The sequence below is a fragment of the Manis pentadactyla genome, chromosome 4 (genome assembly GCF_030020395.1).
Source record: "Manis pentadactyla isolate mManPen7 chromosome 4, mManPen7.hap1, whole genome shotgun sequence".
NCBI classification, from domain to species: Eukaryota; Metazoa; Chordata; class Mammalia; order Pholidota; family Manidae; genus Manis; species Manis pentadactyla.
In genome coordinates, this window is record NC_080022.1 from 95,552,464 (window position 1) to 95,577,595 (window position 25,132).

General features: G+C 40.7%; 1 protein-coding gene across 2 annotated transcripts; it reads left to right on the forward strand.

Annotated features, from left to right (window-relative positions):
- Window positions 1-151: 151 nt before the first annotated feature.
- On the forward strand, window positions 152-12,756 carry BCAS2 (BCAS2 pre-mRNA processing factor). Of its 2 annotated transcripts, XM_036923379.2 has the most exons (7): window positions 152-978; window positions 1,087-1,179; window positions 4,303-4,373; window positions 6,266-6,427; window positions 10,635-10,685; window positions 11,309-11,389; window positions 12,448-12,756. In XM_036923379.2, the coding sequence occupies exons 1-7, from the start codon at window positions 886-888 to the stop codon at window positions 12,572-12,574; spliced, it is 678 nt and encodes a 225-aa protein (XP_036779274.1). In that variant the 5' UTR covers window positions 152-885; the 3' UTR covers window positions 12,575-12,756. The 2 variants fall into 2 exon arrangements, with proteins under 2 accessions (XP_036779274.1, XP_036779275.1); XM_036923380.2 differs by lacking the exon at window positions 6,266-6,427 and having other exon boundaries at window positions 169-978.
- Window positions 12,757-25,132: the final 12,376 nt, after the last annotated feature.

A 25,132-nucleotide genomic window follows, 5' to 3' on the forward strand; every position in this document is an offset into this window, starting at 1 on the left:
GGATGTAGATTGCACGACGGTCAGGGTATATAATGTAAAACCCTTATTTGGTCTTTGACTTAGTCGCAGGGATGTGGGAGCGACGGGCCGGAGACCGCGAAGCAGCAGCCGTAGTAGTAGCTGGGAGGCAAGGCGGGGCACTTTTCTATTACCGGAAGTCCTAAAGGCAAATAATAGGACTTTCTGTGGCCTTGGAAGCAAAATGAAGGGTTTTTTAAAGTTGGGGTCGGTGGGGCAGTTATCGATCTCAGTCTCCATACCTAAAGATCAGGTTCCTTTTCTTGAGATCCTAAAGCTTCGCGACTTCACTTGAATATTGGGCGCCTACTTCTACAATCTACGAAAGAACTGCACTGATCCAATTGAAAGATTGTCAGGGCGCCGAGAACGAACGGTGGGGATACAGCAAAGTTCAAGGGCAGCAAAGCTCAGCACGAGGGACAATAAGTTTAAGGGGAGAAGGTAGAAAAGGAAGCCTAAGTGAAAAACAAGTTTCTTTCTCCCCGCCAAATCCTAAAGCCGGTACCCCCTCCAAACGATTTAAAGGATTCCCCTCCCAGAGATACCAGCTTCCTGAAAGAGACCAAAAGCCCAGCTTCTTTCCAACGCGCTATCAGTCGGAAGCAAAATAGTGGAACAGGCGGGGACAGGAAATTGAGAAATTCCCTTGAATCTAGGAAACAGCGGCGTGCGGGACGTCTCGCCCGACCAAAACAATATGGCCGGGCAATTCCAACCAACCGGGTGAGCGCGCTTTCGGAATTATCAACTGAGCATGCGCCAAATCCAACGCGTAGGTGACGTGGAGTACATCAGCAGCGGGCGCAGGCGTAATGAAAGGGAACTGAATTTGCGCAGACTCAGAAAACTCAGGCGAACCTGAGAATGGCGGGCACGGGTTTAGTGGCCGGAGAGGTTGTGGTGGATGCTCTGCCGTACTTTGACCAAGGCTATGAAGCGCCTGGGGTGCGGGAAGCGGTGAGTTCGGGGTATCTGTGTAGCTGGCCCAGCGCTTGCTGGCCCTTAGTGCTGGAAGAAGCGTCTTATAATTTACGGCCCCTCTCCTGGCCCCCGTTTCGTTCTTAGGCGGCGGCGCTAGTGGAGGAAGAAACTCGAAGATACCGACCTACGAAGAACTACCTGAGCTACCTGACGGCGCCGGATTATTCTGCCTTTGAAGTAAGTGCGATGTCGTGAGCCCAGCGTATGAACTAGGGTCCTGTGAGTCTTTATTTTGGATTGAGAGCCTTAGCCACGTAGAAGCGAGTTTTAAATTCCGAACTTAACTATTGCTTACCTAGCTGCTATTTACCTATTTGTACACGTGTAATCAGTCCATGCGAAACCCCTAAATAGATCATCCTTCTCCAGGGTTTTTATCCCGAGATTCACAGAATTGGGACTCTGCGAACTACTTAACAGCGCAAAAATGTGTGTGTCAGTTTTTACGAGTTAGATTCCTTGTGTAAATTCTCAAAAGGATCCTCTCCTCTCAAAGGTCGATTCTAAAACAAGTGATCGAGAGTTTTTAAATACATACAAGCCTCATTTGCTAAGCCTCTGAGAACCGCTGTACGGCGACCTTTGTATCCAAGCCTAGGTGTTAACCAAGTCAGTGTGAATGACTGAGGAAACAAACCCTATGTCGGTAATATACCGTTTAAATATTTAGCCTAGAAGTGCACCCAAGATACTGTATAGTGTCTAATCAGCTAAATGAAATGTAAAATATCATTTCTAAATTAATGAATTCTATTAGGCATTTTAATAATATATGTTTGGGGGGTTTCTCCCATTATAGGTAAGTATTTATGAAAGAATTCTGTTATTAAAATGCAGTATTTGTATTGAAGTAGCAAGAAAAAAATGTTGATTAAGTTTTTAAGTAGGAGAGAGATGTTCCTATGATACACTGTTTCCCTTTTTCTAAATGTCAGCCAAATATAGATGTTACCACATGAAGAACTAAGTACAGCAATGCTTCCTTATTAGATTGAGTTTTTAATGTTTTGGATAACTGCACTCAATGACAAACTTTAAAATAGTTGAACCAGTTTTCTTTTTAGCTCTCTTAAATACAACATATTCCCTCTTAGTAATTAGGATGCTGATTATTTAACCTTTTTAAAGAATAGGAGCTAATAATGTCCTGACCTCACACTCTCAGTCCTGTAAATAGCCCTGTGAACTGTATGACTATATGCTTATTATCCCAATTTTTTAAGATGGAAAAAGTGCAGCTTAGAAAGCCTAACTAATTTGCCAAGACCTTAAGTACTCCTTCATCTGCCTTTTCGAATCTGCTCTTAAATTAGTAAATTTATTTATGATGGTCTGGCACACAGTAAGCATTCATTAAATAAAATATACCAGGTATTGGGGAAAAGGATAGGCAAGGTCTATATACTCATGGAGCTTTCTAGGGCAAAGACGCAATTAAGGAACTGAGATTGATAAACCTATATAGAGAATTAAAGTAGTGAGGGATAGAGGGTGGCTGGGTGACTGCTTTAGGTAGGATGGTTGAGGAAGGCCTAGCTAAGCGGGAATGAGAATGCTCCATGCTCAGGAATCTCTTTTGTCTTCACCACTCAATCTTCATTACTTAGAACAGTGCCTGTTACACATAGGCACCAGATATTTATCAGGTGAATGTATGAAGAGCTTCTAAGGCAGTTTTATTTAATTAAAGCTTACTGTGTGCCAGACACACCTAGAGTTCTTTTCATGACTTAGCCCCCTGATGTTTGGCTGAAGCTTTGGAGAGAGTTGAGTTAAAATTCCAGGTCTGTTACTGGCCGTGTGAATTACGTAAGGGCTCCTTCCTTTGTTACGTGGCTCCAGATGGCTTGCACTGCATTTTTATAGCTTCTCTATTACCTGTTAGTTGTTCCTCCTTGTATGTCACTGTGCATAGCCTTATAGCTAGAATGTCTCAGTTTTCTGAAGGAAACTAAGATAACCACACTTTATAGAGTTGTGTGTAACTAAGCAATAATCCAAAAAAATACTTTTTCCAACAAGAAATGCTTAATGCAAAACTTAAAGAGTGTGGGCTTCTGAAAGGCTTCTTTTGCTTACTCTTTAGTTTGATTGTTAAGATAGGTGAAGCCCTCAAAAAATGGAAATTAGGTGGGATTACTGAGATACTACTATAAATGAATATTTCACTTAAGCAGTTCTTTACTTTCAGGTCATGAAATATACAGAACAGAAGTGGAATAGAATATTGACCAAAATAATGGACCTAAAGAAGTAGAGCTATACCATATCTTTATTTTTTTATTTTTTTATTTTTTATTAAGGTATCACTGATATACACCTTGTGAAGGTTTCACATGTAAAACAATGTGGTTACTACATTCACCCATATTATCAAGACCCTCCCATACCCCATTGAAGTCACTGTCCATCAGTGTAGTAAGATGCCACAGTCACTACTTGTCTTCTCTGTGCTACACTGTCTTCCCCATGACCTCCCCACCCCTGACACCATGTGAACTAATCATGATACCCTTCAATCCCCTTCTCCCTCCCTCCCCACCTGCCCTCCCCCACTGCCCCTCTTTGGTAACCACTAGTCCCTTCTTGGAGTCTGTGAGTCTGTTGCTGTTTTGTTCCTTTAGTTTTGCGTCATTGTTATACTACACAAATGTGGGAACTCATTTGTATAGCATATCTTTTTGAAAATAGTAAAGCTGTTAGAGCAGATAGCAGAACCGGTTTCTTTTGCTTCTTCCTCCTTTGCAAAGAGTAAAGTATGAAAATGGCAGCCAGGACCAAAAAGAAAGTATAGGTTTAGACTAACAGTCCTAAAGCAAATTATTTATGTCCAAGTCTACTCCTCTCTTCCTGTGCCCTCAGTGAATACAGAGATCCATAGTTCTCGACACTGGCTTCCCTTTACAGTCAGCTGGTGAGTTAAAAACAAAAGTTATAATCATGTCCAGTTTCTTTCTAAGAACAATCAGAGTTGGGGAGAGGGGTGAGATGTGACACACTGGAATTGTTTTCAAAGCTTCCAACTGATTCTGATGTGCTGCTGGGACTAAAGCACTAATCTAAGATTAATCCTTCTCTCTGTAGACCCCTTTACATAGGAAATGTGTGTGTGTACTTCAGATCCTAGAGTGCACTTAACCGCAGAGAATATGAGGGGGAAGGGAAATGATCCATTATAATGGGTAGTAAGAAGTATGAATATTTAAGTTTTAAGTAGGTTAGATTCATTATTTGTTTGTTGGTTGTTAATTTCAGTTTGTTGATATGATTTTGGAAATAATTCTCTGATTTATACATCAGACTGACATAATGAGAAATGAATTTGAAAGACTGGCAGCTCGACAACCAATTGAATTGCTCAGTATGAAACGGTAAGTCTTTTTTCTGGGTTTAGCTGGACTCAAATCATTGTTTAGCTTTAATTTACAAGGAAAACTGCTATAACCATGTAAAAAGCAGTGTTGAAAAGAGAAAATTCTTGTCTGTTTTTACATGTTTATGTTTTTTTATGTATTAAGTGGCTCATAGTCCTGTATTAATGTTCAGAAATATTCTTTGCACCATTATCTAAAAATGCAAAATCCAACAGTGAGAACAGTATATTGTAATGAAGTTCATGTTTAAGAATTCCCAAGGAAATGTTCCTAATTAGACATCTAGTTCTTCACGGATAACAGATAGAGAGTGAAACCAGTATTAATGACTTGTCATGATCCCTGCTTCCCTCTTAACACCAGGCAGCATTAGTAAACACAGAATGCCTGGATAGTTTGACTTTGGTTCTGCTGTCTCTCCTCCTGTGCCACTTTCTACAAAACAGTTTCTCCTTCCTCAGGGAAAAAACCAAAACACCCTTTGCTTCTTCCTTTAACATGGAGAATTGGATGCCATGATATCTGAGGTCCCTTTCAGCTCTAAGATAACTATGGAATTATGAGTCCCACTATGTCAAAAGCAGAGGTCCCATGAACAGTAGGGCTGTCCTGCCAGCATATTGTACAGATTAGAAGAGGGCTTTGAGTCTGTAGAACCAGAGGACTGGGTTTGTTGTGCTCCATTTCCAGTCTGGCTTTTGTGTGCGATAAAGGCAGGACAACTAACAGGACTCCTCGGTTCTTCCATTTCCAGGTGCCTGTGTTGTAAGGATTTTTGTGATAGTGGCTCCTTTATGGCAGTATTTTTTTTTTTTGGTACCATTAATATACAGTCACATGAGCAACACTGGTTAGTAGATAACCCCCCATTACAGTCACTGTCCATCAGCGTAGTAAGATGCTTTAGAGACACTACTTGTCTTCTCTGTGCTGTAGTGTATGGTAGTATGTTTTAAACAATAGGTAAGTGACCCATTAAGCAGTGGATTATAAAGTAAATTTAGTAAGGTACCACAGCACTTTTTTAAGGAAATAAGGTAGAAAATGTCAGAATGTATTGCATGTAAAGGTAAGTATTGTTTTGTGAAACAACTTCTCAGCTATGTGTATTTGTGTACTGGGTCACGTGTAAAATATCTCTTATGTGGGGTATAGTCAGAAGTTTGAAAAATGCTACAATTATGGTATATGTGTAAAGCTTGTTTTTTTTTCTTTTTTTTTAAAGACAGTGGTTTATTGTTTTGATTCCAGTTGCATATTCCTCAGTCTTTCATAGGAATAATTTGGACTTTTACAGTATCTAGTAAAAAATATTAAAATAGAAATTAAAACTTAATTTGTAGTGACTCAAAAATGAGCTGAGATTTATGAAGAGCATATTTTCTGGCTATATTGTCAGTATTGAAAGATGGGATAGGATGAAGAGAGCATAGAGTGAGGTCCAAATGCAAGGAAATATTATATCCCTTCCCATTTTTTTCTTCAGAGTAGTGTAGGTCTGTGGATCAGAAACTGGATGATGTAGTGTTTTTTACAAAAATAATAGCATAGTTTTTTTGTATCCTGTTCTTTTCCCTTAATATATTACAAATACCTGTACATTACAAACACCTTTGGTAACATCTTTTAATAATACAACAATCCTTTATATGAAGGTACTGTAGTTTACTGTTAAATTCACATTGAGTAGTTTTTTATTGCTGTATGTAATGATGCTAAATCTTGCTTGTAAACTGATTGTTTCTTAAAATAAATAGGTTTCTAATTGCAAGGTCTGCATCTCCAGTGTCCTGTGATTTTTAGAGTGTACATAAACCCTTGAGGCAGTCTTTTGGAAGGAGAGGTAAAGGTTTGGGGAATGATGGAGTTTTATTGTTGTTTAATTGCAGATATGAACTTCCAGCCCCTTCCTCAGGTCAGAAAAATGACATTACTGCATGGCAAGAATGTGTAAACAATTCTATGGCCCAGTTAGAGCATCAAGCAGTTCGAATCGAAAATCTAGAACTAATGTCACAGCATGGATGCAATGCCTGGAAAGTATATAATGAGTAAGAAGTTTTTGGTGTTATTTTAAACCCTTCCCCGCACACCTTTGGTATTTTCTTTAAATGTGGGAATTGGGATAAAAATAGTATAACTGGACTTTCACTTGGGATCATGTGAACTACAACCTGTAGGAAAGACCACTGCTTTGAGACCTACCTCAAAGTTGAAGAGTACTAAGGGCATCTAAACCAAACTGTTTATTGTATAATACTATAATTAAAGTGAGTATTGTGGTCTGATTTACAAACCACAATCTGGCAGAATGTCCTCCTTAATGTGGGGGATTACTTATCCAGTCAATTCTCATTGGTTGCTTATGAGGTTCTGTCAAGTGGCCTTAGCAAATACTGTATCATTTCTCTTAGGGGGAATGTGCGTACACATGTGTGTTCACACATATCCCACATAGATTATAATCCTAAATCCTAAAAGCAACTCATCTGGCACATTCTGTTTTCTTTATTTTGTAAAAGAGAAAAGAAAGTTTAGAAGTGTTAAGTAACTTGCCAAAGTTGGAAATTAAATTCTTTATTTTGTAAAAGAGAAAAGAAAGTTTAGAAGTGTTAAGTAACTTGCCAAAGTTGGAAATTAAATTCCATCTTTGATCATCTCTGTCTGAGGCCTGAAACAAGAAGGCAGAGCATCCTGTACTTCAGCTGGAAAAGTGCACATCCGACAGCTCATAAGTTTTTGATGTTCAGTGATCCCACAAGTTATCAGAGAACAGGTATTGCTTATAAATATATAATAATTCCTTGCATTTGGACCTCACTTAAGAAAAAAGTTTGCATGAGCAGGCAAATTCACAAATACAGAATCTGCAAATAATGAGAATTGACTGTAAGTAGAGAATTAACACCAGAAACAGTGTCAGACCACTAAGCTGCTATTTCTGTTCCATGTAACTAGCATTAGCTTTGCGTTTTGCTCTCTCTCTGGTGTTTAGTTTACTTATCTGTAAAATTTGACTGTTAAATGATCTCAGTGGTCCCTTTGAACCCTGAAATTCTGCTATTAAGTAGAGTTTAAGGGAAAAAGGTTCACTAGAACCTCATGACTCTGCAGAAAACAATGTTTCCTGAAACAATAAAGCAAAATCACAAAATGATACTTCCCTCAGATTTTTAGAATTAAATTTGTAAAATTTTTATGTCCACATAAGGATTCATTGGGCAAAATCCAGAATCTGGGAAACTGGAACAAACAGTTCCGTTTATTTGAGTATATTGCAAGGAGGATAAAGGAAAAATGGGATCAGGATAATTAGGAAATTTAAGAGGCAGATCAATCAAAAAATGTATTTCACAAAGTGGAAAAACGTGATCCTTTTCCTCAAGAAGCTTTATCTAATTGAGACAAAATAATCTGTACCAAATAACCAGTGGTCCTCTTCTGTCAGAATGGGGGCAATTGATGAATTATGTGCTGTGATCTTCAAACTACAGAGATCAGAGAAGAGACATTAATAATTGAGGTCATTAGATGCTGCACATCGCTAATCATCAGGGAAATGCAAATTAAAACTACAATGAGCTATCACCTCACACCAGTTAGGATGGCTAACATCCAACAGACGGAAAACAGCAAATGCTGGCGAGGATGTGGAGAAAGGGGAACCCTCCTACACTGTTGGTGGGAATGTAAATTAGTTCAGCCATTGTGGAAAGCAATATTGAGGTTCCTCAAAAAACTAAAAATGGAAATAAAATTTGACCCAGTAATTCCACTCCTAGGAATTTACCTGAAAAAAACAAGAACCCTGATTCAAAAAGACATATGCACCCCTATGTTTATCACAGCACTGTTTACAGTAGCCAAGGTATGGAAGCAACCTAAGCATCCATCAGTAGATGAATGGATAAAGAAGATGTAGTACATATACACAATGGAATATTATTTAGCCATAAAAGGAAAACAAATCCTACCATTTGCAGCATCATGGATGGAGCTAGAGGGTATTATGCTCAGTGAAATAAGCCAGGCAGAGAAAGACAAGTACCAAATGATTTCCCTCATTTGTGGAGTATAACAGCAAAGCAAAACTGAAGGAACAAAACAGCAGCAACTCATAGACTCCAAGAAGGGACTAGCGGTTACCAAAGGGGTTGGGGAGTGGGAGGATGGAGAAGGGAATTAAGGGGCACTATGATTAGCACTCACAATACAGGTAGGTCACAGGAAAGGCAGTACAGCACAAAGAAGACAAGTAATGACTACAAAATCTTACTATGCTGATAGACAGTGACTAATGGGAGGCGGGGTGAGGACTTGATAATGTGGATGAATGTTGAAACCACATGTTGTAACCTTTATAAGATTGTGTATCAATGATTTTAATTAAAAGAAAATGGGATATTTAAAAAGGGTAAGATTTGGATATTTAGAAGAGAGTGAGAACATTCTAGGAATGGAGGGAAATATGTGTGCACTAGGGGAGAAACATTAAATTGAAGGAACGTTACTTTCAACTTGCCTTGAAATCTTTAATGATTCCCCATTACCTGTAAGATAAGGTACAGACTTTTACATGGTATTCAAGGCGAGACTGTACTTGAGACTAGTTCTGTCCTTTACTCTTGTTTTGTGCTCCTGGAAAGCCTTTACATTCTACCTAAATTCAGTTTATATGAGGCCCAGCTATAATCTGCTTCTTTGTCTTGCCTGATTGAAATTCTGCCTTTGGTACTTTCTACCTCTGAGTAACTGTACAAATTATGATGCTTATCACTTGTTTTCCATTTAACCACATAACACTCTATAGTGTTGGCCATTCCCCTGAGCATATTTTGTCTCCTCCAAATCCCATAGATGCTTCTCCAGAGGAGGTGTACTACAACTTAAAAAGTAAATTTTCTTTGCTCATGAAAAGATTTGAGAGTGTCAGACATGCTGGTTAGAAAGCTTTTATAGTTTTAAATAGGTCTTGTTGCAGGACTGCTTAAAAATATATATATTCATTAACAAGGAGAGAGTTCTGTGCTTGCAACTCAAGGAAAACCTTCAAGTTCAGCCCCCAATTTTACATATCAGCAGACTTAGCCCAGGGATGTCAGGTAACTCATGCAAGGATACACACAGCTGTTTAGCATAAAGTTGGAAGTAGAACTCAAGTCTTCTGGCTCCTGTGATACAATGCAGTAAATTTTAATAGAAATATGTTCAGAGTACTTGAAGGAGGAACCTCTATACTTAAGAGGGAGCATGGTAGGAGGGAGAAGACAACCATAAACTGGGCTTTCAGGAAGAGGTAATTCAAAGGAAACCTCCCTGTTAATGGTCAGAGGTCAGGAAAAAAGTACTGGCTTTATTGTCTTGGAGTGATTGTTGAAGTCAAGCAAAGTGGGATAAGCTGAAGGAAAGCCTGGAGAGGCATAGCTGTTTGAACACCAAATCTTGAAAGAACTGCAGTTAGAGAAAGGAAATCAGTCAATAGAAATAGAAGAAGAACTCAGGAGAACAGCAGGAAATTTTAATTACGAAAGCCAGGAAACTTGGATCTAGAGCAAGAGCCTAGTAGGGCCAGTGTGGTTGATACGGACCCTAAAAAGAAATGTCTGCGTTTTGAGAAAATGGATATGTGTGTGAATTGAATCTCAATAAAAATAAGGTTGAGATCTACCCTTGAATCACTTCTCTATTGATAAGAATTGCATGCTATTCTGTATTGCTCAACTTCTCCCGTGTGCTAGCTAGAGCCAGCTTGGACTGGAATATCAATCTCCAGCCTTCCACAACAGTTTTTTTCTCTTTCTAGTTAGCAGTGGACAGGAGGGGAGAATGACAAGATAAATGTAGATACAGAAACATAGAACTAAAAAGGAGTTAAAACAAGAATACTCATATTTCCCATCTTCTCTGTGAAAAGTAATGACAATTTAAGAGCTGACATAAGTACATAAAATCAGAGTATCATTAAACTGTTTTGGTCAAGAGACTTGAAATAGAATTCAGCTCTGACTTTGCTGTTACCTTAACCAAGTTACTTAATTATTTTAAGGTTAGTGTTCTCACATGTGATATAATCATACTTACCTCAAAGAATTCTTGAGAGAATTAGCTGATATTTATAGAGTATCTAACATGGTGTTTAGCACAGAAAGCTCAATAAATATTAACTACTTAGAAAAATTTGACCTTAGAATTTCACTTTTAATGGTACTATTAGATTATAATGTACGTTAATCTGATTTTCTTCTTTTCCTTCCTTAGAAATCTAGTTCATATGATTGAACACGCACAGAAAGAGCTCCAGAAGTTAAGGTAAATTGTTTTCTCCTCTAATTTTAGAATAAAGTTCAGGTGAACCCTTAGTAAGAGTTAAGAAGAAAAAGAAATCAATGGACTTTAGCTTTTTGAGATTAAACAGTTGATGATCCACTCTGTCTAGCATATAGTGTTTGGTTTACCCTAACTGAGTGAAGGTGATACAGACATAAGGTCTGAAAACATCTCTAGTAGGGCATTTGTAATTTACAACTCTGTAGACATTGAAAAGGCATTTTAAAACTAGACAGAGTTACAGAATAATTTGTATAGTCTGACTTATTTAAAAAAGCTAACCTCTCCATGCACATACACATACAGGAAAGAGTCTGTAAGAATGCCCACCGTAAACTGAACAGCAGTTACCAAGGAGGAGGGACTTTGGGTTTCTATTTTGTGTGTGTGCATATATGTATATATGTTTAGTTTTTCACAGTAAGCATGTTTTATGAAATTAATAATTGCAATATAATTAGAAAAAAGTTAATTATTGAAATTAGTTTATGAACTGTATGTATCTGTTCTTAAGGGTAAAGATGTATTATATTGACTATTGGTTTTTCTGTTAATTTTAGTCTTTTGTTAAAATACAGGTAGGTTGTATAAATAATTTTTTACAGGAAACATATTCAAGATTTAAACTGGCAGCGAAAGAACATGCAGCTCACTGCTGGATCAAAATTAAGAGAAATGGAGTCAACGTAAGTATCCATAATTGCATCATCTTTTAAATTGCTTAGCACATTTTAAGATCAAGATTCAGCAGTATGATTCAAACAGTATTCAGATAGGCTACCACAAGTGTCAGATACACTTTTCTTCTGAATTCCACTTTTCACTGCCACTGCCTCTCTGAGAGTGGACTTGAAGGCAGTGGGAGAGTTATAAACAAAAACAAACCCCGCTAATTGATGCTGTTCTTCAAATGCCCCATTTTCCAGTATTTCTTTCTCTGAATAGGATTCTACCTATAATCTCCTTTTAAAGGGGGGGAAAAATTAGATTTTTTTTTAACTCTTAGAGAAGGGACACTCCATACTTTCTTGGTAATTTCTCTCAGTATTTTCCCCTTTGTGTATGTTTTATTTTTAAATGTTCTTCATGTACACATCAGTTAATGTAAATCCCTACATATAATCATGAATTTAGGGTGATTTTTCTCTTGCTTTGTTGTTTCCCTATTCACCCTCATCACCACATCATTTTCCTGGTTCCACATTCCCCTCTACCTCCACGTAACCATGTTATCAGTCTATTATGCTTCTTTTCATATTTTTCTTCAAAGCTAATATCTTCTAAATATTAATGTGTTTCTTTTCATGTGTTCTAGAGATTTTCTCTGGGTGAATGGGAAGGCTCCTTGAATCTGTGAAATTTATCAGTTGTAGAAATTTTTCCAATTTTCTTTAACACCGCCTTCGCACTGTTGTCCCTCCTTTCTGTTAATCCAGTTAAATACTGTCTTCCATCACTCTTTCCTGTCTCTTCAACTCTTCTAATTTGCTTTTTTTAATTAAAATTTTTGAAGGTAATTGTAGATTGACATATAATTTCAATAATACAGAGAGCTTCCGCGTACCCTTTATTTATTTTCTACCAGTTGTGCCTCACTTTTTAAAATGGAAAGTTAAAGGTCAAGGTTAGTGTTATGGCCCTGGCTGAAAATGTATATACAAGAAAATATTATAAGAGAAATTTTACATTGAGTGATTTTCTTTTTTTTTTCTTTTTTTGTTTATTTTCTTATTTGTCTTTCTAGTTGGGTATCCCTGGTCAGTAAAAATTATGAGATTGAAAGGACTATTGTGCAATTAGAAAATGAAATCTTTCAAATGAAGCAGCAACATGGAGAGGCAAACAAAGAAAACATCCGGCAAGACTTCTGAAAAGACAAATTAATTTGATGGGTTGAAGGGAAGGCAAGTTGGGCTTTCACAGAAGATAGGCATCTGAAGTATGAAGGACAACAGCATCTTACAGAAATCAATTGTTAAATGTTTAGAGGTCACAGTATGTGGACTATTACATTCTCTTTGTACATTTTACCAAAATAAAAAATTTCAACTTGTTGGTGTCTTTTTTTTTTTCCATAAGAAAAACTTTAGATTCTTCTTAAGTTAAGAAAAGGGCCTGAAATGCAAGAAAGGTCCCTTCCCCTTGTAGACATGACTATTCTGTCACATCATTTCCACTATCCTCTGTCCCATCTCTTCTCTCCCCAACCAGATTCAGCCTTAGCTAAAAATGTGCCTTTGTTGAATTAAATTATTCCCCGTTTTTCATCTGCACTTCCAAGACAGAGTGATTGGATGGAAAACATGGGCTTTTGGCAAGGTAAAAGAAAGCATACATATTACGGAATCCCTGGAGCATTCTGAGTCCAGGAATGGCAAGACCCAAGATCACCATTGCTGACAGTGGGCAACTCCTGTACTTCTATTGTACAAGATCATGTTTGATCTTGACTAGAACATTCCTCTGTAGCTCAAAGAGAGTGCCCTCCACACCCATCTGCTCAGTCTCCTATAATCTTTGTACTCTCACTCCCTTTCTTTGGATTCCATGTTTTCCTTATCCCAGGTCTAACTGGATTGTAAAGTTTATGAAATAAAAACTAAATAACAAAGCCCATTATTGGAGGAAGGAGTAAGATGAAGTACTAGAACAATGCTTCTCAAATTTTTCTTCCTGGAGAGGGAGTACCACTTTGGGTTGCTGGTTTAAGATAATTTGAAGTGACGTGACATGAATACCAATTGTTGGGATCTTTTGATTTTTTTTTTCCCCATAGGAGGTCTCATTCCACTGCATACTCCAATTTCTGGCATCTTTTACTCAGACCCAAGAAATTGTATCTTTTGCTATTCCCTGCCTGAAAGAGTAGACTTCAGGTAATCCCTGCCCTTTGCCAAACTCTTCTCTCCAGTGATAGCCTCTCAGAGTCCTCTGTTGTACTATTTTTCCAGTAAATCCTAGTCCTGAGGTAGTCACTAGTATTGCAAACACTTGCCTGTTTCCTTGGCCTCGGTGAGTTGGTGTGCCATGTCCAAGACGTATTACTCCAGAAAGTGGCAGCTGTAGTGACAGTCACTAAATATGACTGGTAGTTCTGTTAGACTGATCATACTCAGTTTTTGTCCCATTGATTGAGACTCCTTTCTTATAAATAATTATGTAGAGTTTGAGGGTGGCCCCAACAAAGTACAGAGAAAACAAGTCTACATGACATTGTTATCAACTACAGCAAGTTAACATGTGAGCCAATGAACCGCCTGTTTCATAAGTCATTGAGTTGAATTTTCTATCACTTGCAACATAAACTGTTCTGTTTATGCCCCTCTAGATAAAAAACCCAAGTTTCTGCTATTTTATTTGTTTTTCTAAAAAGAGATGACATACAGCAAAATACTTGATTTTTACCATGTTTATCTCACAGTATGCACTTTGATTGGAGTTTCTGTCATCGTACAGGGAAAATACTGGGCAGAGTTAAGAATGAAATACTCATACTCAGAAAGTGAGCTTCCTAGCCCTTATGAAAGAAATCTTTCAAGTTCACTGGCATCTATATAATCTGCCTTAAATATTTTAGTTCATTACCCTTTGTAATATTTTAAATTTTAATTTTAATTAAAAAGTACATTCTTTCTTTCCCTACCCTTCCTCCCTCTTTTTCTTTCTCCTATCCTGTCCCAGTCGAGTAATGTTCTTTCTTATTGAAGTATAGTTGGTATACAGTCATACAGGTTTCAAGTACACAATACAATGGTTCAGTAGTCACCCACATTATTAAATCATCACCTCCATTAGTGCAGTTACTGTCAACATAGAAAGATTATTCAATAGCAACCCAGTATTTTTGCTACCCGAACTTAGTGGTATAAAACAGTAACAGTTGGGATTGACTGAGCTCAGAGAGTACTTAAGAGTTTCTCTTAGAGTTGTCAGATAGTGGCTGGCACACTAGTCCTCTTGATGGCTTTTTCACTCATTTAACACCTGGGCTATGAAGACTCAAATAACTGGGAATTGAATATTCAGGAATCTTTGGGCACCTCTTTATTTGACTATGTGGTCTATTGGCATGTCTGGTGTCTTGACGGGAGCCAGACTTTGTATATGATAGCTCAAGATTCCAAAGGCATATGTCAGAGAGTCCAGCAGAAGCTAACAACCTTCTGTGACTTGGCCTCAGAGGTCACACAGTGTCACTGTTAGAAACAGGTCAGTGAAGGGGAAAAGAATTTCTCAGGTGGGAATAGTGTTGAAGAATTTGTAGTTGTGTTTTGTTTAACTTGGACTTATTTTAATCTCCCCCACTTCCTTTCCACCTGTTCAGTCCTAATGTCATTAAGTAAAGCAGAGCAAAAGAGGCATCCACATAAATGGTGGGCCCTAAATCCATTCTGAATGGTGTCCTTATAAGAGGAGAAGAGACCCAGACAAAATATGCAGGAAAGACAATGTAAGCACTAAGGGAAGAACACCACATGAAGACAGATTGGAGTGATAAATCTGCAAGCCAAGGAACACCAAGGATTGCTGGCAACTACAGGTCGGGAGAGAGGCATGGGACAGATTTCTTCCTGAGCCTTCAGAAAGAGCTTGGCCTTGCTGACACCGTGACTTCAGACTTGTAGCCTCCAGAACTGTGAGACAATAAATTGTTCTTTGAAGCCACCCAGTTTGTGGTACATTGTTATGGCAGCCCTAGGAAATTAATACAGATATGTTAAAGCTGAGAGCCACAGTTCTATACTGAAAAGGATTAAGTGAAGGCTGTGATGCTTTTCTCCACCCCTTGCCCTCTGCCCTCTCTCAGCAGGAAATTGGAAGAGATTTGGAGAAGCTGATTAGCCCAAGAGAAAAAGACCCTAAAGTTCTTGAAATTATGGGTTTCCCAACACATGTCCCTGCCAGGTCACTCAGCAGTGAGGCTTAGCAACCCCTCTCCCTGCTGCCCACACACAAAGCTTCTATTCTGTTTCTGCTCCCCCACTCTTAAATATGAACAGATAATTGAGGATTACCACAGGTGACAGATGTTTTTGCAATGAAAGGCAAGGGACAAAACAAGTGGAGAAAAAGTGTGGTGCAAGAAGAACTTTTTTTTTAAAGAAGCATAGCCTTAGAGAAGTAAGATAGAGCTGAAAAAAAAATTTTTTAAGATGCTATTTTATTAAGGAACATTCAGAGAACAAAATGGCTCTTAGAAATTAAAAAGTATGGTAGTAAAAATTAAAATTCAGTAGAAGCATTGGGAATTAAAAAGTTGACATCTCTCCCAGAAAGTAGAGCCAAAAAAGCAAAACAGAAAATAGAGGGAACAAAATGAAAGAACTAGTCCAGAAGATCAATATCCAAATAATTTTGAGATCCAAAAAAATAGAACAGAATAAATAGGAGGAAATCATCAACCAAGCAATTAAGAATTTTCTGGAACCAAAGTATATGAGTTTCCAGATTGCAAGTTTCCAACACTGGATGAAAATAAACCAAAGCATATTTGTGAAATTTCAGAACAACAAAGATAAAAGGAATACTCTGCAAGATCTGAAGAAGAGATAAAAAAAAAAGTATCTTCAGGCTTCCCAATATTAGCTCTGGAACCTAGAAGGAAGACAATGGAGCAGTGCCTTCAGAATTCCTTTCCAACCTAGGACTCCATGCCTAGTCAGATTGCTCTATGTCCTGATGAAGTTCCTGTTCTACCTTCCTTGTCCTGCTGGAAGTGTTCTGCTGTGTCCTACTCCTAGAGAGCTTAGAAGTAGAAAATTCACAGTTCATCCCCTGAACATATTCCTGTCAAGTATGCAGTACTTAGCCTGCATTCCAGCCTTGCCAGAAACCCCAACAATCCTTTTTTTTTTTCCTTCAGTATTTATTTATAACTCTGTTCTCTTTAACTTTCTCAGAATAGGCCCATGTGTAACTGTCAGGGAAGCTGAATCCAGACCATGACCCAAAGATTTCAGCTTATATTTTTCCTAGGGGCTTTCATCCAGTCATTGAAATATTGCCTTCTGCTATAGACCAAATATTTGTGTTAGCCCCCACCTTCACCCCAAATTCTTATGTTGAAACCTAATCCCCAATGTGAAGGTATTTGGAGGTGGGGCCTTTGGGAGGTCTTTAGGTCAAGAGGGTGGAACCCTCAGGAATGGAATTAGTGCCCTTATTAATGAGACCCCAGAGAGCCCTATAAAACCAGTGAGAATACTACTATCTATGAAGCAGAAAGCTGACTCTTGCCAGACAGGAATCTGCTAATGCCATGATCTTGGATTTCCCAGCCTCCAGAACTGAGAGCTATCAACGTTGTTTAATCTACACAGTCTATGATAGTTTTACTATAGAAGCCCAAAGGACTAATACACCTCTTTACATAGCTAAATTGTGCTTGCTTCTCAATTTTTATATGGATTACCATTTATATTCATTTACATATAGATAGTTGTGGTAGGCTGAATACTGGCCCCCAAAGGTGTCCAGGCCCTAATCCCTGATATCTGTAAATGTGTTACTTTCCTTGGAAAAAGAAATTTAGCAGATGCCATTAAATTAAGGTCCTCAAGATGGGGAGGTCATCCTGGATTATCTGGGTGGTTCAATGTCCTTAGGGAAGTAGGAGATCAGAGAGGAGAGAAGATGCCAAACTGCTGGTTTTGAAGATGAAGGAAGGGGACCAAAACAGGAGTATAGGTAGCTTGTTGAAACTGGAAAAGAAGGAAACAAATCACCCCTAGAATGTTCTCCCAAAGAAACATCCCTGTAGATCCATTTTAGACTTCTGACTTCCAGAACTATAAAATAATAAATTTGTTTTGCTTTAAGCCACTAAGTTTATGTTAATTTGCTACAGCCACCAATAAACTAATATTAAATAGTAAATAATAATAACTGCTTAACTAAAGTAGTAAAAAGTATATGTTTATTATAGGCAATTCAGAAAATGCAGGCTAAACAATGAAAATCATAAGTACACTGCTCAAGATAGCCACTCTGTATATCAGAAGGTACTCTTTTTATTTAGTTTTATTTATTTATGTCAGAGGATCACACAGTCACAGAAACCCCACATTTCATTTGATTTCAACACAAATTTGTTGGATACTCTGGAATCAAAAATGAATGATTGACTAATGGGACACTTTATATTATTTATATATTATTTATATTTATATTTTACCCTTCTTTCTCCCTAAGGACTAGCATTTATTACATTAGATCCTCTTTGCTTCCTCCTTCCTTAGAATGTATTTCTGTATATTGGAACTCTATATGTAAATGATAGAAAGGTGACTAAAACTATTTTAAGCAGTAACAAAATATTTATTGGGTCATTTAACTGGTAAGGACAGAGGAGGAATTGGCTGTAGAATCAACTAAATCCAGGGATTCTATGTCATCCTAATTGTTTTTTATCTCTCTTTTTCTTTTTATCCTTTTCTGGCCTTATCTCTCCACCTGCAGATAGGCCTCCTCTGTAGAACAGGAGCCAAAGACAAGGCAGCTCCGGACTCACATCATCCCACTTCAGCAGTCTCAGAGGAAAGCGAGTAGGTCAGTGTGCGTGATTCCAGGAAAGATCCCTATTGACCTGGTCTCGATTCTTCCATGTTCAGTCCTTGGACTCAGATGCATGGTCGGGCTTGGGGCACTATGATGGGCCAAAGCCTGGGTCTTGGTGATAGAGTACCAGAGTTGGCAGTTGATTGGACTGGAGTGATAATTCCCAAAAATAAGATGTGGATGTTGCTTTTACCAGCAAAAAGATAAAAAGAAGTTAGGCAAATAAAAATAACTTGCCTATTATACTTTGACTCTTCCCTAAGTTAAAAGATAACCTCTTTGGAAAAGCAATTTAAAACCACAATGAGATATCACCTTACACCAGTTAGAATGGCCCCTGCCCAAAAGACAAGAAATAAAATGTTAGTGAGGATGTGGAAAAAGGGGAGCCCTCCTACACCATTGGTGGGAATGTAAATTGGTGCAACCCCTGAGGAAAGCAGTTATGGAGATTCCTCAGAAAACTAAAAATTGGAATACCATTCTATCCAGTAATTCCACTTCTAGGAATTTACCTGAAGAAAACAAAAGCCCTGATACAAAAAGATAAATGCACCCCATGTTTATTGCTGCATTATTTACAGTATCCAAGATATGGAAGCAACCTAAGTCTCCATCAATAGAAGAATGGATAAAGAACAGGTGGTACATATACACAAAGGGATATTATTCAGCCATAAAAATAAAAGCAATCCTGCCATTTGCAACAATGTAGAGGGTCATATGCTCAGTGAAATAAGCCAGGCAGAGAAAGACAAATACCATATGATTTCACTTATTTGTAGAATATAAAAACAAAGCAAAACAGACTCATAGAGAGGTGACTAGTGATTACCAAAGGGGAGGGAGATAAAGGGGCACAATAATATGGAATCACAGTATAAGTTGGTCATGGGGATGGTAGAACAGCATAGAGAATATAGTCATTGATTCTACATTGACCGTAACATCTTTCTACATTGATAGTAACCATACTAGTGGGGGTGGGGATTTCATAATATGGGTAACTGTTGAACCACTGTGTTGTACATTTGAAATCAATTTAAGGTTGTATATCAATACTTCAATTTAAAAAAATAAGCCCTTGGGGATTTAGCTGTTCCAATATGATAAGCAGTGTACCTACCATCTTGTACATCTGGGGAGAGGAAATGGCAGGGCAAAATACCTCTAAAAACTGAAATCAGTCAAAGGAAGAAATAAAGTTTAAAACCCGTTTATTGCTTACAAACTGCAGTCCAGGGCCGTCTCTCTCCTCTGCTCCAGAAGAAGCAAGCAAGCCAGCCAGCAAGCCCCTCCCTTTAAACTCTCAGGTTCAGACACACCCTCAGGTTGCCCATTCAGCTGTTACTCCAGGAATACACACGAGGCCAGCTGCCGGGCCTTTCCCCCAAGGTACCAGAAGGGCCAGCCATCGCTGGTCCATGTGTCAAAATGTCCAGGGCCAGGTCCATTCAACAGTGTCTCCAGGGCTTAATGCAGTTGGGGCTGGCAGCAGAATGTTGCTCTGCAGGTCATATCCTGGCTTCAAGAACTCTTCTTTGGTACAGTTGTACAGGAGAGGCCACAAGGTGTGTGAGCATATCCACAGGGCTCAAAGCTCCTTTACATGGCTTCTCATTCAAACACCACAGCACCATCCATAGGCAAACTGACCAACCCCATAGACTATTGGTGTCCCAGATTTCAACAAACCATTGTACCTCTCTATCGTGCCTGCACTGGCGGGGTTGTATAGTACACGAAACTTCTACTTTATTCCTAATTGCTGCACCCATTCTTGTAACGCATGTCCAGTAAAGTGTGTGCCTTGATCGCTCTCAATCACTTGTGGTCGGCCATAGGCTGCAAAGAGATGCTCCAGGCCCCTCTTGGTGGTTTGCTGATCTGCACGACGTGCAGGAAAGGCAATCAGTCATCCAGTAGCCGTCTCCACACAAGTCATGGCATACCAATATCCTTCTGATATGGGCAGAGGCCCAATAAAGTCTATTTGCCAGCTGACAAGGGGTATTGGCTCCCTTACTCTTGTCCTGGGTGCTGCGGGACTCGGTGTAAGTCCCTCTTAGAGCACACAAGGCACTCCTTCTGGGTTTTGCTGACTTCTTCAAAGGTCACTGGCAAGCCCCACTGACGGGCTACAGCCCACATTGTTTTTTGCCCTGCATGCAACAAACGCTGGTGCAGCCACTGAGCCACATCAGAGGCAGGCTTTCCTTCTCCCCAACTCACCTGGGCCAATGTGTCTGCTTCATCATTCCCTGGGATGCCAAAGGCAAATGGCCAGTCACATGATATACAGTAACTGTCTTAGTCTGATCAGATGCCCATAGGTCTTGCCACAACTCTTGCCCCCAAAGGGGTCAGTGACCAAACATCCAGTTGGCATGGTACCATGTCAAGAGACACAGGGTCAGGCCTCAATAGACGGCCCAGCTGTCAGTGCAGACAACTATGGGGGAGGGCTCCTGGGTGATCACGAGCCATACTGCCCGCAACTCAGCCCATTAACTGCTTTTCCCCTCTCCAGCCTCCATCCATATTGTTTCAGTCTTAGGATGGAAAGCCACAGCCCTCCACTTCGGGGGCTGCTCATGAGTGGAGCTGTCCGTGTACCAAACATCTTCATGTATAGGGGCTTTTCCCACCTGATAAGGAGTCTCAGCTACCAAGGGCTGAAAAGCAAGTTCTTCCTGCTTTCCACTGGTATAGGTCACTGGCCCCGATAAGCATTTGAGTTCTCCACTTAAGGAGCTAGTAGAAAGGGCACTGTGCTACTGTAAATGTGTGCCCCATTTGGCCAGTGTAGGGGTCTGTGCCATGCCCCTCCGTGGCCTTTGGGTCCAGTCTCAATCTCAGTGATGGGATAGGTGGTTATTACTTTGGTTGGAGCTGTTCCAGCAATGGGCTTCTTAGCCAGCAAGGCATGGTACACAGCAGCTAGTTGCTTCTCTATCAAGGTGTACCGGACCTCTGCTCATTTCCCTAGTTGTGACCAGAATCCAATAGGTTGGCATGTCCATTCAAGACACTGCCAAAGACCCCATCCATAAACATCTTCAGCTACAAGAACATCTAGCTCACAGGGCCTTGATGAACCCATTACACTCAAGGCCTGTACGGCTTTGACTGTATGGCTTTGACTGTAAAAGCAGCTGCACATGTCTCATCCCAGTCCCACCTGATGCCCTTTCATACCATCCGGTATTATGGCTTCAGAATTTATGCCAAGTGTGGGATAAACACTCTCCAGTAGCCCAAAAGACCCAAAAACTCTTGTAATACTGCCACAGTGGTAGGGGTGGGGAAAGGTTAACCTTGTCTATAACTGCTTCAGGAACAACTTTAGTTTTATGCAAGCAGACAACCCCCAAGAATTTCACAAACGAGGTCCCTGAACCTTGGTGCTATTCACAGCACATCCTTTTTCCTGTAGATGTTGCAATGGTCTAGGAACTGACCCTTCTAAATCTGAAAGAGAATCAGATGTGAGCATAATGTCATCAATGTAGTGCTACAACCACACTGTTTGCGGTTTCCTCCATGTGGCCAAGTCCTGGGCTACAAGTCCATGACAGATGGTGGGACTGTGGAGACATCCCCGTGGAAGGACAGTGAGTGTCCACTGCCAGCCTTCCCACATGAAGGCAAACTGTTCCTGACATTCCTGTGCTATGTCAACAGAGAAGAAAGCATTTGCAAGGTCTACACATAATGATACGTTCCCAGTTCATGGCGGAGGGTGTCCAGAAGGTCTGCTATAGAGGGGACAGCAACATGCAAAGAGGGTGTGACTTTATTCAGTTCCCTGTAGTCTATAGTCATATGCCAGGAGCTGTCTGGCTTTCTCACTGGCCACACTGTGGAATTAAAAGGACTATGAGTGGGCTTTATGCTGCCCACCTTCTCCATCTCCTGTAGAGTTTCTCCAATTTTATGTGCTGCACAGGCAATTTATACTGCTTAATATTTGTCACCCACCAAGTTATAAGCAGAGCTACAGGTGGGTGCTTAGCATATCCCCTCAGAACTGCCTTTACCACATATACCCTCAGTCTGAACTTACCTGCAGTGGTCTGCAACCAGAGGCCCTGCAGGGTATCGACCCCAAAATACATTCAGGGATGGGAGAAATGAACATGGTATACTCCTTTGGGGGTAAATGCCCTATCCCCAATGGGATTTGGGCTTTCTTCACTCTAATTGCATTACGCCATAGTCATCTATCACAGCAGGGGACCCAGGAAAACACTCAGGGTTGCCATTAATCAAAGAACACTCAGCTCCTGTGTCCACCAGCGCCAGGACACGCTGTACATTCACAGGGGACCAATGAATTTTTAATTCTACATGTGGCCTCTGGTCCCCACTATGTCCCCCAAGGTGGGGACTTTGATCCCCCCTCAGTCGAACCGCGATGCCCAATCATCCTCCTGTGGGGGTGAGGGCTCAGGTGAATCCTGAGTACTGTCTCCACTGAAGTTTTGCAGGGACACAGGCTGGGCATGAGGTCTTTACACTGGTTTCCGTGTTCTGGAACTCAGCGGCTGGAACTGCTACTCTGGCTTTAATTGGTGCCACAGCTCTAACAATATTCTACTGGGCTGCCCGTTGAGTTTTTCTTTCACTACCCCAGCCTTTATCAAATCAACCCACATCTGGGTCCTCGAGACCTTCACGGAGCCCTTTGCACTTTCAGTCGTGGCCCGTACTTCCCTCCATGCCCTTATTGTTTCAACCTCCCCCAGATCTGCTAAAGTACAAGTAGCCTCCCTTATGGGTTGCCCTAGGTGGGGGACAAGAGTAGTCACTATGGACCCAAAGAGAGATGTGGGAGCTGTATGGAGCACCAAGTTTCTCATTCCTATAGTGAACACCTCCTCATCAGGGCCCTGGGGGTCCATATTATACATGATGTTTTTCATACCCAATTCCCACAATACCTGTTGGAGCTCTGCATACATTTTCCAACTACTGGGAAAATATGGTAAATCACCCTGATTAGGCCAAACTATCCATTCCAGGAGTGTCTGTGAAAGGAAGGGAGCAACACACAGCAGCAATTCACCGGAGAATTCCGCTTTATTAGGGAAAGGTGCTGGGTTATATAGGAAGGGGCATGGGGTGATTGTGGTGTTACTTCTACGGGGCTGGTGGCTATTGGCTAGGTGCTGGGATTAGGGGGGCGAGGGGTGATTGGGGTTCAGATGGCGCTGGCGGGAACTGAGGACCCAGAAGAGAAGCAGGAGGTTCACCATCTTATGGGTGGGGGCTCTTCATTCCCCCCTTTCTCCTCTATGGGGTTGTGGACGTTGCTTTCTCTCTGACTGCTTCCTGCTGAACGGGGGCGGAGAAGGGAGTGAGGGCTTGAGGACTGGGAGGAAAGGGTTGATAGGACTCCCCACAGTAAGGATGAGTAGATGTGGACTTCTTCAGGTTGGAAATCAATGAAGGTTCCCTGTAACCATAGGTCGAGGACTTGTTGATTCCAATGGTGCCAGGAGGATACGGGTGTCAGAAGCCAGGCGTCTGCAGCCATTGTTTCTAGGAACAGTTTCCAGCGGAGAGAGGGGTCTATCTCAGCATATGGTGAGGAGGTTACGTGAGGGTGAGGGATCTTCTGTGGCTAAAAGCTGGTAGTTCCTGAGTAAAAGCTGGTTGAAAGTTTGATTAGAGATTTTACTGACTTGGGATTTGATAAACTTTACTACACAAGGTAAGAAGAGATAGGCGAGGAGAATGATTATTATAGGGTCTGCAATGGGCCAAAGCCAGGTAAGGAAGGGGTTTGTTAGTATTGAAGGGAATGGGTTGGAGGAGTAATACTGTGGGTACCGGGAGTTACCCATGTAGTGAATGGTGCAAGACTAGTAGGGACATCTCCGTAGGTGTCTGGCCATCGCCTGCAACAGGCTTGTTTTTGGTCATAGAGGAAGCAGAGGTAGGGAGAATAAAGGTAGCTGCTAGTGAACACTTCGGTGGAGGGAGGAAAGTGGAGGTATAAAGGCTCGGAGCAGCCTTTCAGAGGGCAGTCTGATGTGGCAATGAGGGCAGTAATTTTTGTTTGATGCTGTGTGTAAGTCTGTCTGACTTTGGATCGCCATACAAAGGAGGCTGGGGTGGCGGGGAAGACAATAGGAATGAGGAAAAAAAGCGAGAGAGAGCAAGGGAGCAGTAAAGGAGGAAAAAGTCATGATTCGGGTATGGATGGCAAAGGGGGTGAACGGGATTTTGGAGGAAAGAGGACAGTAAGGTCAGGAGTCTGGAGGGAGGGAGAGTTTGTAAACTTTTGTAGGTTAAGAGATCCTTTAGGTGATGTGGGGACAGAATGGTAAGGGGCGCCCCGAATGTCAGTTTATGGGCTTCCGTCTGCAAGAGCTGTCCAGCGGCTAATGCCCGTAGGCAGGGGGTCCATCCCCAAACTGTGGGGTCTAATTGCTTGGAAAGATAAGCTACTGGGGCAAAGGATGGGCCATAATATTGGCCTAGGACTCCTAGAGCTTGACTGGACCTCTCATGAATGTATAATGAGAAGGGCTTCGACAGATCAGGAAGATGGAGAGCTGGGGCTTCCACAAGGGCTCGACGGAGCTTAATGAAGGAGTGTCGGGGTGAGGAGGATAATGGTTCTTCAGGGGGGCCCTTGCTGAGGTTGTATAGGGGTCTTGCCAACAGGGAGAAGTTAGGGATCCACGCTCTAAAATACCCAGCCAGGCCTAGAAAGGAAAGGATTTCTGTCTTGGTTTTGGGAATGGGCAGGTCAGAGAGGAGCCGTTTTCTGTCTAAGGTAATGGACTTTCTTTGTTGAGACAGAAGAAATCCGAGGTAAGTGACAGAAGGGGAAGAGATTTGAGCTTTGACAGGGGATACCC

What these genes read in the sequence shown, in the direction of transcription:
- BCAS2 (XM_036923379.2), top strand. Translation starts at nt 886, where the DNA reads ATGGCGGGCACGGGTTTAGTGGCCGGAGAGGTTGTGGTGGATGCTCTG. An exon ending in CGGATTATTCTGCCTTTGAA is followed by an intron (nt 1,180 to 4,302) that starts GTAAGTGCGATG and finishes TTTATACATCAG; the next exon opens with ACTGACATAATGAGAAATGA. An exon ending in GCCTGGAAAGTATATAATGA is followed by an intron (nt 6,428 to 10,634) that starts GTAAGAAGTTTT and finishes TTCCTTCCTTAG; the next exon opens with AAATCTAGTTCATATGATTG.